Consider the following 14192-nt stretch of genomic DNA (forward strand, 5'->3'; position numbering starts at 1 on the left):
TATTCCTCACTGATCTCCAGGGTCCGACGTCTCCGCTAGTGACTGACCCCCCCGACGATCTAACGCTGCATGCGCGGCGGATCAACCAAGGAGATCTGCGGAAAGCAGTGAGCAGGGCGGATGGGAGTGGGAGTGTGAGGCCTGCGGAGACGGTGTGTTATGTTTGTGGGCCGCAGGGGATGACGGATGAGGTGGTGGGGAGCCTTGGGGGGCTTCTCGGGGGAAGGGAGCGTGTATTTTACGAAAAATGGTGGTAGGTAAGTAAGTAGGTATTCACTAGGTATCGCAAACATCAATCAAGTCGGAGTCCATTTTAAAGTGCGTGCAAAAGCCACGTCTGAATAACCCTGTAGTAGAAGTTGGATCGAATCAAGTACTATAATACAAAGAATCAGAGTGTCCGCCTGGTTCAGAATTGGAAAGACAGAAGAGAGGAAGAAGAAGAAGGGAAAAAGAAAAAGGGCATTCAATATCCTGGAAAGAGTGGGATCTTTCCAGCCTCAGTTCTCTTGATCGGGTCCTTTGACGATGCCCCCGTCGATGATCATCATCTCATCAATCCGGGACTCTGTGTCGCCGTATTCGAGCCGCTTGTACGTCACCACACGGCCTGGGTTCATGTCGAAGTCATAGAATCTCACGCGGCGCACGTAGCCTCCATAGCCCCCGTAGCCTCCAAAACCAGCACCGCCTCCGTAGCACATCCAGAGGGAGGGCTTCTTCTCATGGTCTTTGTTGAGCATACAGTAGTCGTTGACATGGTCACTGGTGATACGTTAGCGAGAGTTTGGTTCACTCGAAAGATAATGGTCACTCACTGTCCACAGCTGACAAACAGGATCTCCTCTTCTTCGAGGGCGTCCTTGAACCCCGAGTTGAACCCCGGGGCGGTTGGAACCTCCGACCAGTCTCCCCGGTAGTAGTTACTGGCGTCGCGATACTCGGGCAACGGGATATGGATGAATGCCATGTTCATGTGCATGTGCGTGTACTCGTGGTGCTTGGCCCTCAACCCCGCGGCGGTGTTCTTGAACCACCGGATCTGAGTCGGCTTGACCCAGTCATACCCACGGAACTGACGCTCATCAGGGGAGTAGGAATGCGTGTCCAACAGGTAAAGAGTCAAGGCGGAGTGAGAGGTGCTTCCTCGACCAAGGATCTCGACATAGTAATTCCCCACTCCATCCACTTCCTCGGGACCAGGAATTGACAGAGAGTAGGGCAGATCCTCCAGGATGGTCATCAGCTCCGATCTCTTGAGGTTTCCTTCGTCGTCATGATTTCCAAAAATAGCCGCGTAGGGGATCTTGCGATCAACAAGCAGCTTAACAGACTTGAAGAGCGCACTCTGGGCATCCTTCGACGTCTCACCGTTCACCTGATCACCGCTCAGCACGACAAAATCGGGCTGCTCCTCGTCCAGCAGTCTCTCCACAAACTCCAGCGTCCGAGGGTCGGCTTCGCACTTCTGCCCCGAAGCGGGCTCGGCCGGGACGGGGTCCCGGCAGGCCCCCAGACCCGTACTCAAGTGTAAATCTGCCAGCTGCATGATCTTGAACCGCCCATTCTCATTAATCCTGGGCACTGGCTTCTTGGTCTTGGGAGGGTCTCCCCGCCGAACACTGATCCTGGCTTCGAGGCCTTCCGTCCCGCCATCCAGCAGCAGCGGAGTATCCTTCACCTCCCAGCCAGCCCGCGGGTCAACCGCATCAGCGCCGAAGAGAATATCAACAGCGGTGATGGCTTTTTGAGAATCGCTCGCATGGCGCTTCGCGGTTCGTTTCAGCCACAGCCCACCAGGCCTCTGCTCCCACGTCTCCCCTTGGGATTCGGGATCCTCTGAGTATTCGGGGACGAGCCGGCTAATTTTCAGATCGATGACGACCTTGTCGGACGGAAGGAGTTCTTCCTCTTTCTTTCGCTCAAATCGGATGAATGCGCTGGAGGTCCAACCCGTGTGAAGATAGAGGTCTTTGTCCAATTGCGACCACGACTCCAGATTCGGTTGGCAGTTGGAAAAGACGTTGATGGATGAACAGGTCGCAACTGTTACATCTGTGATGACGAAGCCATCGTAGTGCGATGGAAGATGGCCGTGGATGGAGGCAGGGAGGACGCGGAACCGGTTGTCCAAGGTTAAGACGAGGAGGGCAACGAAAGAAGCGAAGATCGCGAGCTGCACGCCCGCTCGAACCTGTTCGAAGACCGGGTTAGTGTGGAGTCCTCACGGATCGAGCGCCCCTGGTTGAGCACGAGGGCACGAGGGCACGTACAAGTCGGCGTGTCATGTTAGAAATAGTTGGTACCCCTGGCCAGTTCTGAACGGATGAGAAGTGGCCGGGCGCAGAAGCATGATGAAACACTAAGCCAGAGAATAGATTCGAGGGCTCACCACAGAGAAGACCTGGTTCTAGGTCATCTCAAGGGGCCATTAATATTTGGAGGGGAAGGCAGGTGTTCAGCTGGTCGGAGGATATCCCTCTTATTCATTTGGTTTGGGGCCAATCGGTTTGGGAAGGCGGTCGGTCACATGTCAGTGGCCAGGTCGGGCCGGGATTGGCGGCGTCTAACCGCATTGGGCATGGTGTGCGAGAACCCTACACTAGTCTCCTTCGGGCCTTCCCTCCCTTCTTGTCGCCGTCAGGCTGTCAGGCTGTCCGGCTGTCACGGATTTCATTGCTCACTGAGTCTGATTTCTATTCATTCATCTACCTGCAATGTAGTACTATATGTATACCATCTGTATATAAACCTGAGAAATCTATATCTATCAGCAGAGACTGACCAGCCGCCCTTTAGTTCTTGTTTGCCCCCTGGTGCACTGCCTCCAATCCACCCTCGGCCACCGATTTGACGGATACCTTGCCGCCCAGGATATCCTTGGTCGTGGCCAGAATCGACTCCCAGCTTTCAAACAGCGTGAAAGGGATCTTTTCTCGCTCGCAGAATGTTACCAAATCTGGGGGGAAAAAATAAAGAAAATCAGTCAGGACCCAAACAGAATTCAAAACTGCTCAAGGTAGGGTCTAGAAAAGCCTACCTTTGCCCTTCTTGGCGAACAGTAGATCGGTCTCCCTTGCGGCGGACAAATCGGACACACCATCTCCGGCGTACAACAAGGTCGGGCGCACACTGTCCGGCAGTGCGGCGTACGGCTTGATCTCCAGGGACTTGTCGTGGCCAAAGTGACTGGGTAGGATGACGTCAGATCCGACCCATCGGCGATTCCAAGCAGGGAGCGCTCTTACCTGTCGTCATGGTATCTGATCTGCCAGCCACCCTCGTCGTTGATATCCTTGCCATTGCGGCTCTCGACTTCGTTGGCGACGATGTAGAGGTGGTCGTCGGTCCTGCCGCCCAGAAGCGTCTCGAACAGGGCGCGGATGACCGGGATCATCCCCGACGACAGTACCACGATGGGCACGTTGTGTTCCCTCGACCAGTGATAGAATTCCACAAAGTAGGGGTCCAGCTTCATGTTCTTCTTAAGGTATTCGATGCACTCGTCGTAAGGGGTCTTGATGCTGTCAAGCATGTCGCGAAAGGCGTCACTGCGGGGTTGGGTGTTAGCATCGCGCCCGAACATGCCCTCAAGAACCACCTACCGGAAGCTCATTGTGCCGTCAAGAACGGCTTCGTTTCCCTGACGACGCTTCGCGTATCCGTAGCCGAGGTTATCAATCTTGCAACGACGCGGAGGAGTTAGTAACGACGAGCATTCGTAGGTATATGGGCGCAATGAAGGAGGGCAGGTACCATAGCATCATTGCCTGCAGGGATATGTTCAGCTGTTGCGCCTGTCGTCGGGGATATTCCATCCGGACTTACTGTCTTCGAGCGTGATCGTTCCGTCAAAATCAGTGAAGAAGATGAGCTTCGGGTTCGTTTTCATGTAAGGCAGGCTTGAGGCAGCCATGATGGATAGCTGGAGGGATGTATGTACGTCTAATTGGTGTCGCGGCGTTAGTGTCGGTGCCGCGATGCAGTTTTTTTGGGACGATGGCATGTCGATGTGAGTGAGGGACACGGAGGGGTGGGCAAATAAATCATGGTGATCGGGTAGGAGAGGGGCATAGCTCTGTTCCTGGAGATGGAGGGGAAAACGAACCTAGTCAGGAACACGGAAGGATCTATAGAATGAAACGAATACAAAAAGGAGGAGTGTCGAGTGAGAGAATGAATGACCAAGACTTCGGGGGGGAGGAGGGGTGCCTTGAAATGGCTGGGATGTTGAAGAGATGGACGAGGGAGACGAAAGAGACGAAAAGGACCCCGCGACTGACTGACTGACTGACTGACTTGACTAAGAGTAGCCTCGATCAAGTCGCTCTCTGGATCCATGCGGAGTGCCCCATAATTCTGCGCGACACTAAGGACGAAAAAGGCCTCGCAGGTGGAGCCCTGCCTGTTCTTTTTGCCATCTTGGTCCTTTTCCTTTTTCTTTTCTTTTTCTTTTTCCCTTTTTTTTTCTGGGCCTAGCCGAACCGAGTATCTCTCCGGAATTCGGTCGACTTACTACTTAGTCCCGGAAATTTGATGCTGGATTAATCTTCGCGGAGGACAGAACATCCTTCTGGATACACCCACGCAATGGCTCGTATGTTTCAGTCATTGCGTCGAGTCCTGGGACTGACTCCTGCGAGTCCCGTCCCTCGGTATGTCGGGTCAATCGACACCAATTTCACCTACTTTCGCGGTATGTCACAGCCTTCCAGCACCGCGCGGTTCAGTCGTTCGCGATTGCGCCATCGCGTCCTGAGCGATTGAAATTGATTCCGTTTCCAACAGAGGGCGACAGGGCTGTCATCCATGGCAAGACCCCGGTGTTAACCAAACCGCTTCGAAAGGGGGGCAAGACGGACCTTCGTCGGGGACAGCTGGAGCATGACAAGATCATCGGCAGCAGAGTGCGAGATCTAGTTCAGGCGCGTAAAGGTCAGTCAATCTCCTCTCCAATTCAACCAGAAAGCTCTAAGCAAACACTAATCCTGGTCCTCTCTGCAGGCGGCGAGCACAGACTCTCCCTCCCCAGTCTCGAAGACTACGTCGCCTTGACACCGCGTCTAGTCACGCCGGTACAGACTCAGCCATAGCATCCTCCTTGATAAAAACAAACCCCCCCCAAATTAACGCAACATCCCACTAGATCTACTCAGCGGACGCCAACCTGATCGTCTCCCTCCTGGACATCCACATCACGCCCCCAGCAGAACAGACAGGCCAACCACCAACTGTGGAGATCCTCGAATCCGGAACCGGCCATGGCTCTCTGACTCTACACCTGGCGCGCGCCATCCAAGGCGCCAATTCCACTCCACCCCCGATCCCAACCAGCTCGCAAGTGACCTACCTCCCAACAAAACCCGGCGACGAAGCAACCCGGAAACTCCCCACCACCACCACCACCACCACCGACGACCCGATCCAACAAAACTGGGACGCCTGGCGCTCCCACCGCAACGCGATAATCCACAGCGTGGACATAACACCCAAATCCGCCGTCCACGCCGAGGGCGTGGTCCGAGGCTTCCGACGGGGCATCTACGCCGGCAACGTCGACTTCTCCGCGGGGCACGTGGAGGACTGGATCGCCGAACAGAAGAGACAACGGACCTCGAAGGGCCTGCTCCCCTTCACCAAGAACGAGGTAGAGCCGTTCCTCTCCTACGCGATCCTGGACATGCCGTCGGCCCACACGCGGATTCCCCACGTCACATCGATCCTCAAGCGCGACGGTCTCCTGGCCGTGTTCATGCCAAGCGTGACCCAGATCGGGGACTGCGTGGACCTGATCCGGAAACACAAGCTGCCGTTGGCGCAGGACAAGGTCGTGGAACTGGGGAATGGGATCAGCAGTGGGCGGCTCTGGGATATCCGGCATGCGGTGAGGAGGGCCCGTGACAATGTGTCTGTTGCTGCGTCCGAAGGCGCCGAGGATGGAGCGGACGTTGTTGAGGGTGAGTCTGCGGATGAAGGTGCTGCGATTGCTCCTGTTTCTCCGGAAGAGACGCCCAAGGAGGACGACAGCGTGCTCGTCTGTCGGCCCAAGGTTGGGTCGCGGATCGTGGGCGGAGGGTTCGTGGGCATTTGGAGAAAGATAGAGGACAGACGGAGCTGATTACGGCGTACGGCTACGATCTTGCTTGTTGAGCTCAGTCTTCCTTTTTTTTTTCGGATACCCCATTTGTAACATCATATCACATCACCTCATGTCATCTCGCATTACATTACATTATATAGACTGCACTAGAACCCTTCTCCAAATGTACCACCACCACCATCATACACATACACATACCCTATCCTATCAACAATCCGGTCATATCTACCCAAGTACCCAAACAGGTCACCTACCACACATATACCCATCTACCAACCCCCACCCCAACCCGACCTACCTATGTACACCTAGATACGAACCTAGAATCCCCGAAACCGAACCAAGACGGCACGATTCAAAGATAGATAGATAGATAGCTAGATACGATAGATACGACACCACGACGCCACGATGGAGGGAGAAGATGTGTAACGAAATCAAAGAAGCAAGTAACCTTCTTTTCTACATCAAGGGGAAGAAGAAAGACAGCCAGAGTCAGTCAGAGACAGTTATAGAACGTAACGTGTGAAGGTTTCGAAGTAACCTCCCCAATGGGCACGACACGACACCAGCCAGACAGACAGACAGACAGACAGACCACGCAGCAACCCGCGCCAAGCATACACGCATACATACAAGCAAGACCCATTCGCCCGCCTAAGTGCAAAATAAGAAGACGAAAAAGAAGAACACGGGATAGAGAGAAGCAAAGAGAAGAAAGAAACAAGAAAGAAAGAATCCATCCATTTCCCGGTTCCAATCTACAACAGATCGCGAAGCAGATGACGTTGGCAGAGGAAAAGCAAGCAGAGATAAAAAAGCGGACGAGGACGAGAGAAAGATAGAACGAGTGGGTGGGTGGAATGGATGGATGAATGAATGAAAAGAGGAGCGTCGTTAAGAAAGAGCATAATCAGATCCTAACACATACCAAAGTTGGAGAAGATGAGAGAAGAAAGCTGCTGTGCCGAGGCCCGACTACTTTCCAAGAACATGGATACGCAGGTTCGATTGAACGAGGCCGCTGGCGGCAGCAGGGCAAACAAGAAAAAGTAAACTCACAAGAATGGAAGAAGAAGAGGAAGAAGAGGAGGAGCGAGAGAGAAGAAGGAAGGGAAAATGCATGATGGACAAAGCAGCAGGGAAAGAACACCACAGACACGCGAAAGGCCCCCAAAGATTCCGAGATAACAAGATAAACCGGCTACACAAACACCAGTCTCGTAAGATTCGACATGCTCCGTTTCCTCAATTCCGTTGCGGTCCAAAGTCCGCTTCCACAACCTTGCCCTTTTTCCCCTTAACGGTAAACTCCGCAAATAATGCGATATGATCACTTGGAAAATGAAAATTCGGGAACCCGGGCACCTTCTGCAGATACTCCTTGTCCACCTCCCCAAGTAACGCCGAGACATGAAGCGAATTCGATGAAAACCAGACATAATCCAGGATGTCCTTGAAGTCTGGGGTGTAGTTCGTGAAGCTCAACTCGCCTACCGAGTTGTACGCCGACTTCAGCTTGAACGGGTGCGTCATGCCGATCCGGCTGAGGTTGCCGTAGAGCCGTTTCTCCAGATCAGGATGCGCCTCCGTGAGTTGTCCATTTGCGACCAGGTTGTACGCCGCCGACCCGGGTGATGAATTGAAATCTCCGCACATGAAGAGCGGAATCTGATCGCCGCTGGAGTACTCCATGGACGGGGCGGGTTCGGGCGCCGGGGTTTCCGCCTCACCCTCGGCCTCGGAGAAGCGGAACGCGGTCTTGTCGGTACACGGGGGCCATTTGGCGTAAGTCTCGGAGAGCTTGGTGATTTCCTCCATCAGGATGGCAGTCTGAATCAACTTCACATCCTTGAAGGCGGGATCCCAGTAGAGGTGCGCATTCACGACAATGAAACGCGAGCCTGTCAGTCTATTCTCCAAGAAAACGACGACCGCGATGTGATCCTTCTGCCACAGTCTGTTGTATATGTCATCTTGACCCTTGGCGTCCGGGCGCCGTACTGCTGTCTGGCCGAAGTTGATCATTTGCTTATCGAGGAGGATGAACTTGGTGCCCTTGAAGAACGTAGCGCAGCCGTCAACTGTCTTGGCGTCTTCCTCTTGCATACCCATCGCTCTTCCTCGAGGCCAATAAACACCCTTGTAATCGTTGTAGGCCAGCTGCTCCCTGAAGAATCCATTGTAACTGCCCTTGTCCACCTCCTGGAGGCAGACAATGTCGGAGTCGTGCGCTCTTAACTCGCTCAGTATGAGCTCTCGTCTGAATTCCCATGAGAGGACGCGGGATGGGGTGTAGCCAAAATGAGTCGGTGTGGCGGAGGCTTCGCAGAGGGCGTTATGAGAGAGGACGGTAATCTTTTCGGTGGGATTGTTGGGGGAGCCTGCAGTATCGTCCAAAACAATCCAGTCTCTGTCCGGAGGTGGAAGGTGAACTTTTTTAAAGCAAGTCAGCATAAGTACACACGGTGTTCCCTAAAGCCAACTATCGAATGATAACTTACCTGGCATTTCTTCCCTCAGATACCGGACCAAAGCCTTTGTGCCCTCCTTGATGATCTGCGACTTCAAGACATCGTTCAGCGGGTTCCCTTCTATGCCCAGCATCTCCAACCTGTACAAATAGCCCATCTCATAGGGAAGCGAGCGGATGTTGTTATCGAAGAGAAGAAGCTGTTTCAGACTTGTGAGCATGCCAATTTCCTCCGGGAGCTCCGTGAGATCGTTGCCCGACAGATCCAAGTGGGTGAGTTTCCGCATTCGTCCAATCGACGGAGGAAGCGTCTTCAGCTTGTTGTGGCTTAGGTACAATTTTTCGAGGAAATCGTAGTTGAACAGAGACGTCGCAATCGCACGCAGGCCCTGTCCACCGAAGTCCAGAGCAAACCAGCCTTGCTTCGGAGCCGCCTTGGTCTTGGCAGAGCCATTCCGATCGTCGCCTCCGCTCTCTTGTGACTCGGGCTGACTGGGCGCGATCTGGATGCCCTTGGTCTGCTGTGCGACCGTGCGGGCATAGTAGTGGGGAGAGTTTGCCTGGCGCGATTCCGCCGCGAGCTGAAGCTGCTGCTGCCAGTGTTCGTTCATGGAATCGTCAAGGTCATCATCCACGTTGACGTGAGCCCCATTCTGGAGAGGACCGGGGGTGAAGTGCGGAGTAGCGGCAGCCAATGCCCCACTGGAGAAGTTGTGCTGGTGGGTGATGCTGTGAGAGGCTTGGCTGTGGTGCGCGTGGTGGTGGGGTTGCTGTGCGGGATGGGGATGGTGGCTCTGCGATTGGAATTTGGGCATCTGCATGCCGAACCGCTGGTGGGCCTGGCCGCCATTCATCATAACATGCTGCCCTTGGTGCGTTTGACTGTACATGGTGAAGGGGTTCAAGGCAGCAGCCTGGCCGATCGGGGGGGAGCGGGAGGGAGACGGAGTATCGTGGCTGAATTTTAGTCTTCCAGTCGGCGAGTTGGTCCCGTTTCGAACAAGATGACGTTGATGGGAGTGCTGTTGCGTCTGCGTTTGGAAGAAGAACTGCCCGGCCCCAGGCTGCTGGAACCTGTAGGTACCATCTGCCATTTAACGTGGCAGACGAGACCGTGAGCTGAGGAATTGGAGAGGGTTGGTGGAGGAGGTGGAGGCTGTCAGAGCTGGACTCGGGGGGCAGCGGTGGCAGGAGAGAGGGGAGGAGTCGGGGATCGGATGCGTTCTCTCCTTCTCTTCAACATGGGGTTCTCAAGCGGAACCACCCCAATCTAAGGACGCGCTGGGAGATCCAACGGCGGCAACTGCACCAATCCTGGGGTGTTCACGATATCAGCCGCAGGTGTAGGAGGGTCGGGGGGGGGGGGATCGGGGAGGCGAACGAGGGTCGAATGATTGATGGATGGGGCGGGCGTCGGAGCGATCGAGTCAGAGTACTGAGAGACAGAGAACTGGTGAACAATCTGGACCAAGGTCAGAGGGGGGGAGCTGGCGGGCACAATGATGCTGGGGTAGAAGGGGCAATGCGCACGAGGATCTGGGAGCATAGATGGTAGCAAAGGCGCCAGTGGCTTGTTGGGATGAGACAGTCGCCTTGACGCTTGGAAGTTGGTTTGCATCGAAGGCGGGAGGTCGCGGTCACGTGGTGTCACATCAGCGGGCGTGATTCGCCGCCCACGGCAGAGCCAAGACCACCGACCACCACCCTTCGAGGTTCTTTCGTCCGGAGAGCAGCGCAGCACTCGGCACACGACAGGTCGCAGAGATCGATTCGATTCCTCTCTCCTCCTCTACCAGACGAGCAATCCTCTTATCTTAAGACTCTCGGGACCCCAGGGTCTCGCGCGACCGTCGTGGTGCCGGACCGATGAGGATTCACGGCCCCGTATTCCCAATAATTGAGGGGACTAGGCGATCCGCGGGGAGGGGGGCACCGCACGTAAGGAGGCTGGGCAGGCACCCTGCACACTATGGATGGCCAGTACACCACTACTACTACTACTTGACTTGACTTTGGTAGATACTACTGACGAGCTCGATGTCCACACCCAAATCAACCTTTCAAGCAGGTGGAGATATTAACATTACTCTTTTGTTCCCTGCTCCTTCCTGTCCTCTAACCGCGCCCTTGCCAGTCAATCCAATAATGAGAATCAACTGAATGAGGATAAACACCACTGACGACGGAGACTGGGCTCGCTATCTTATCTATATTAAACGCCCTCTCCCCTCCCTCCCTGGGCCGCTCCCGTGACCCTATGCTGGAGTCCAAGTGTCAAGGCGAGGCAGAGGCAGGCCACCTTGCAGTACGGTTTCCCCTCGGGTTCCTGAACTGTCTTGGGGATCACGCCATGTCTACTCCGTAGATATCGCAGGGCAAACTCTCTCTGGGTTCGGATGCCCTCCAGAAACGGAACGAAAATGCCACGTTTCATCATCGGGGCATAGCTCAGACAAAGGGCCCTGGTTTCGAGAAGAATCCAGGGCTTTCTTCCCAGCGAACTCTCTGTAGCCCAGTTCTCTCCCAATCTCTCGAATCAAAAGCAAGACGGGTGAACTGTAATGACCTCACTCATCCAAGAGGAGGACCAAAAGGGAACAGGGGCATGCAGCCCATACAAACATTTCTCTCGGAAGACAGCTATGAAGGAGCCATAACCTTGAAGCAAGGAGCTGAGTAGGCCCAATCATAGAACCCGGAAATAATTGTCGCGCAACTACGTATGGTTCCCGGAGCCGTGGATGTGCAAACTATTGGGCCGATTTCGGTATACCTTGAGACCTTGATTGCTTCGTCGGGGTCAAGAAGAGATGGTAGGTAGGGACATAGGGCAACCGTATTGGACAGTCATCATTCATCTCCAAGCTAGAGGCAGCACAACAGTTATCGCTGCCAGCCTACGAAATGTTCACGCGTGATAAAGTCATTTTTACCCCGTAAATTAGCCAGATTTCACTATCAACAACGTCGACTGGTTGTATATTCAAGCCCTGAGAGAGAAGATGACAGCTGGGTATATGAAGAGACGACTGGGCAGCCACTGCGACAGTCGACAGAAGAAGACAAGGGGGCGGGAAGGTGAGCTGCACCTTGCTTCATTTCCTTGCAAGCAGCGGAGGGATGACCGACGTCAAGATTGGACATTCCTCCTTCAAACTCAACTCAATTGAGTGAACTCAGATACCAAATAGAGGACGGTCTTCGAACCATTATTCCCAATCCACAGTAATCATAAACAAATGCCCAGTCCAGGGTACACAAAAGGACCGACCAATTAAACCGCACATCCCCATTCCACCGCACAAAGGCCAGCGTGCTTGGCCATCGGGAAATATCCGCTCTCCCCGATAGAACTCGACCTGCAGCGATCTGGAATCTGCAGCGGTCCGAATCTGACAAAGGGACGATTCAAGGGAAAACAAAAGGGTCTTTGAAAGCTAGGGATAACGTTGAAACAAGCTCGGGATGGTGCATACAGCTGCTATCTGCTTTCGGATAAAAGATCATCGATTCGATTAAAAAAATACTATTAGGAGTTGAGACAGTAGCCAAGAAACAATATTACAGTGCGTTACACCAAACCGGTACAGGAGGTTATTACTTACCTACCTGCTGTGCTGAGGTGATAGACCATGTGAGCAACCTCAAGCTGACGTTGGATATACCCTAGAGCACAGTAGTAATAATGCTGAGGTGAGATTGAAAATACCATACGCCGTACAACAGTAAGTGGGAATATATATGAATGTTTTGCGATGGCCACTGCCTGTAGCCCTGCCGCTGACAGGTGGGGACTCTGCATCAGCAAGTATAAACATCATCATCCATCACCATCATCAAGGTCCAGCTGATTGATTTGCTACTTTCTTTCTTTCTTCAATTCTTTCTTTCTCTCTCTCTCTCTCTCTTTCATCGCCCGAAATAATATACAGAATCTCCGAATCTACACCTGAAACACCATTAATCTGTCCTGTCCACCCTGCAACCAAAAGCCCAACTAACCTCACTGCAGAAATCAACAGCCGTGCATCCCAAAAAAAAAGGGGGGGATGGCTAGAAGAAGAGACACCAGAAGGACCACCGAAGGAGGCAGTTCCAACTTACTAACTACATCCGATTAGTCAATCGCAACACAGTAGTTAACTATCTACACTCAGTGCCCACAAGACGGCAGCTCGGGAGACGGCTGCTAACAGTTAAAGCGCCGTGGCTGGCTGCCGAGTCGCCGACGGAGCACTATCTGTCTACTTAGATACTTTGTAGCCTATTTTATGATTTCTGATCCGTAGCGACTGGACCGAGACTCTGACCGGCTGGACCGTTGAGACAAAAAAAACCCTGACACTGACAGGGCAACAAGTGACCCGTGCCAGCACGTGTCTTTTCAGGCCCGGAGTGGTCCCCGGCATGCATAATCATCCTGGGAGTTGGGTCATGGATGCCGGACGGGGACGGAGGGTTGGAGAAATAGGAAGATCCTGATTGATGTTATTTTCCCCCTCCCTACAGTGCTATACAGGAGTAGTGTTCACTATGTAGATGCTCCGAAATAACACTTGGGGTGATAGATACTAAGATAGTTAAAGTTAACTACCGGTAGAGAGCACCTCCTTCCTTGACAATAAAGGCAATAGGCAAAATAAATAAATGATAGATTACCTACAGCTACCTACGGCTACCTATGTCCTTAATATGACCAGCCAAGATTTTTTTTAAATAAATGGACCGATCTGGCCTCGTCCTCGTCATCCCTTAATTGCTTAATTTTTTTTTTTTTAAAAAAAAATTCGTTTTTGTCCCTCCCCTCCGAGTCGGCGCAAATTGGGTTGGTTCTGAATGAATAATAATCGACGATTCGATGGCCGCATCGGCTGCTCCGTCTTTCTTCAGATCCACACTCCATTAGGTACCTTACCTTAGGCACTCCGTACTCCGTGGTAGACTCCGTAGACTCCGTACTGTAAACTAAGTCGTCAACGGCAACAATCATGATGTCAAGGAGTCGTCGAGTAGATACTATCTATCTAGATGGTCGGTGAGGTTCCTTCCCTTCCTTCCTTCCTTCAACGTAACCTTAGAGCCTAGATAGATAGATAGATAGATAGATAGATACAAGGCCTGGCTGGGTCTCGAACTAGGCTAGCCCCCAGGATCTTCCGAAACCTCAAATGTGTTCTATTTTTTTTCCCGGCCCCCCCTTAGTCTAACGGACGGATTCCGTCGCAAGGCGGGCAGGGAATGAATGGCATGGCATCCCGGGGGTCCGCCGATATCACAGATCAGGAGACTGATTGACTGGCTGACTGACATGGACATCCCCCGTTTATGCATGTCACCAGTCCCTGGATGTTCTACCGAGTACTCCGTACCCGGTATCTATCTACTGCTTGAGTGGACGGGTTATTCGGGCGGGCGTTAGACATTAATACTAGGGCGGGCGACCCGTGGATTTGGAAACCTTGAAGGACTCGGAGGAGGGGGATGAAGCAGGGAAGCGAAGGCGGACGAAGGTGGACATAAGGTACTTTGTACTCCGTACCCGGTTTCACAATTGGTGGTTATCGTTATCAGTTCGTTGGTAGCTTGATCGGTCGCATCTTGGTTGCAACTAGAACCATG

General features: G+C 53.2%; 4 protein-coding genes across 4 annotated transcripts; 1 reads left to right on the plus strand and 3 right to left on the minus strand.

The window, feature by feature from the left end:
• Nucleotides 1-275: 275 nt before the first annotated feature.
• BO70DRAFT_362627 (metallophosphoesterase family protein) lies at nt 276-2462 on the minus strand. Its single transcript, XM_025543359.1, has 3 exons — nt 2274-2462; nt 819-2194; nt 276-765 (listed from the first exon to the last, which is right to left on the minus strand). The coding sequence occupies exons 1-3, from the start codon at nt 2286-2288 to the stop codon at nt 501-503; spliced, it is 1656 nt and encodes a 551-aa protein (XP_025398983.1). The 5' UTR covers nt 2289-2462; the 3' UTR covers nt 276-500.
• A 246-nt stretch (nt 2463-2708) lies between these two features.
• BO70DRAFT_362629 (putative Phosphoserine phosphatase) lies at nt 2709-4267 on the minus strand. The gene is made up of 7 exons (XM_025543360.1): nt 4109-4267; nt 3829-3945; nt 3757-3770; nt 3606-3682; nt 3249-3551; nt 3041-3189; nt 2709-2959 (listed from the first exon to the last, which is right to left on the minus strand). Exons 2-7 carry the CDS (start codon nt 3914-3916, stop codon nt 2796-2798), a joined length of 795 nt encoding a protein of 264 aa, XP_025398984.1. The 5' UTR covers nt 3917-3945; nt 4109-4267; the 3' UTR covers nt 2709-2795.
• A 218-nt stretch (nt 4268-4485) lies between these two features.
• On the plus strand, nt 4486-6247 carry BO70DRAFT_362631 (tRNA (adenine-N(1)-)-methyltransferase). Its single transcript, XM_025543361.1, has 4 exons — nt 4486-4696; nt 4789-4935; nt 5005-5075; nt 5147-6247. The coding sequence occupies exons 1-4, from the start codon at nt 4591-4593 to the stop codon at nt 6116-6118; spliced, it is 1296 nt and encodes a 431-aa protein (XP_025398985.1). The 5' UTR covers nt 4486-4590; the 3' UTR covers nt 6119-6247.
• Nucleotides 6248-7348: 1101 nt separating this feature from the next.
• Nucleotides 7349-9667, minus strand: BO70DRAFT_293001 (CCR4-Not complex 3'-5'-exoribonuclease subunit Ccr4; the record flags this gene model as incomplete). The annotated part of the gene is made up of 2 exons (XM_025539423.1): nt 7349-8535; nt 8605-9667. 2 exons carry the CDS (start codon nt 9665-9667, stop codon nt 7349-7351), a joined length of 2250 nt encoding a protein of 749 aa, XP_025398986.1.
• Nucleotides 9668-14192: the final 4525 nt, after the last annotated feature.

The sequence above is a fragment of the Aspergillus heteromorphus genome (assembly GCF_003184545.1).
Source record: "Aspergillus heteromorphus CBS 117.55 chromosome Unknown BO70scaffold_14, whole genome shotgun sequence".
NCBI classification, from domain to species: Eukaryota; Fungi; Ascomycota; class Eurotiomycetes; order Eurotiales; family Aspergillaceae; genus Aspergillus; species Aspergillus heteromorphus.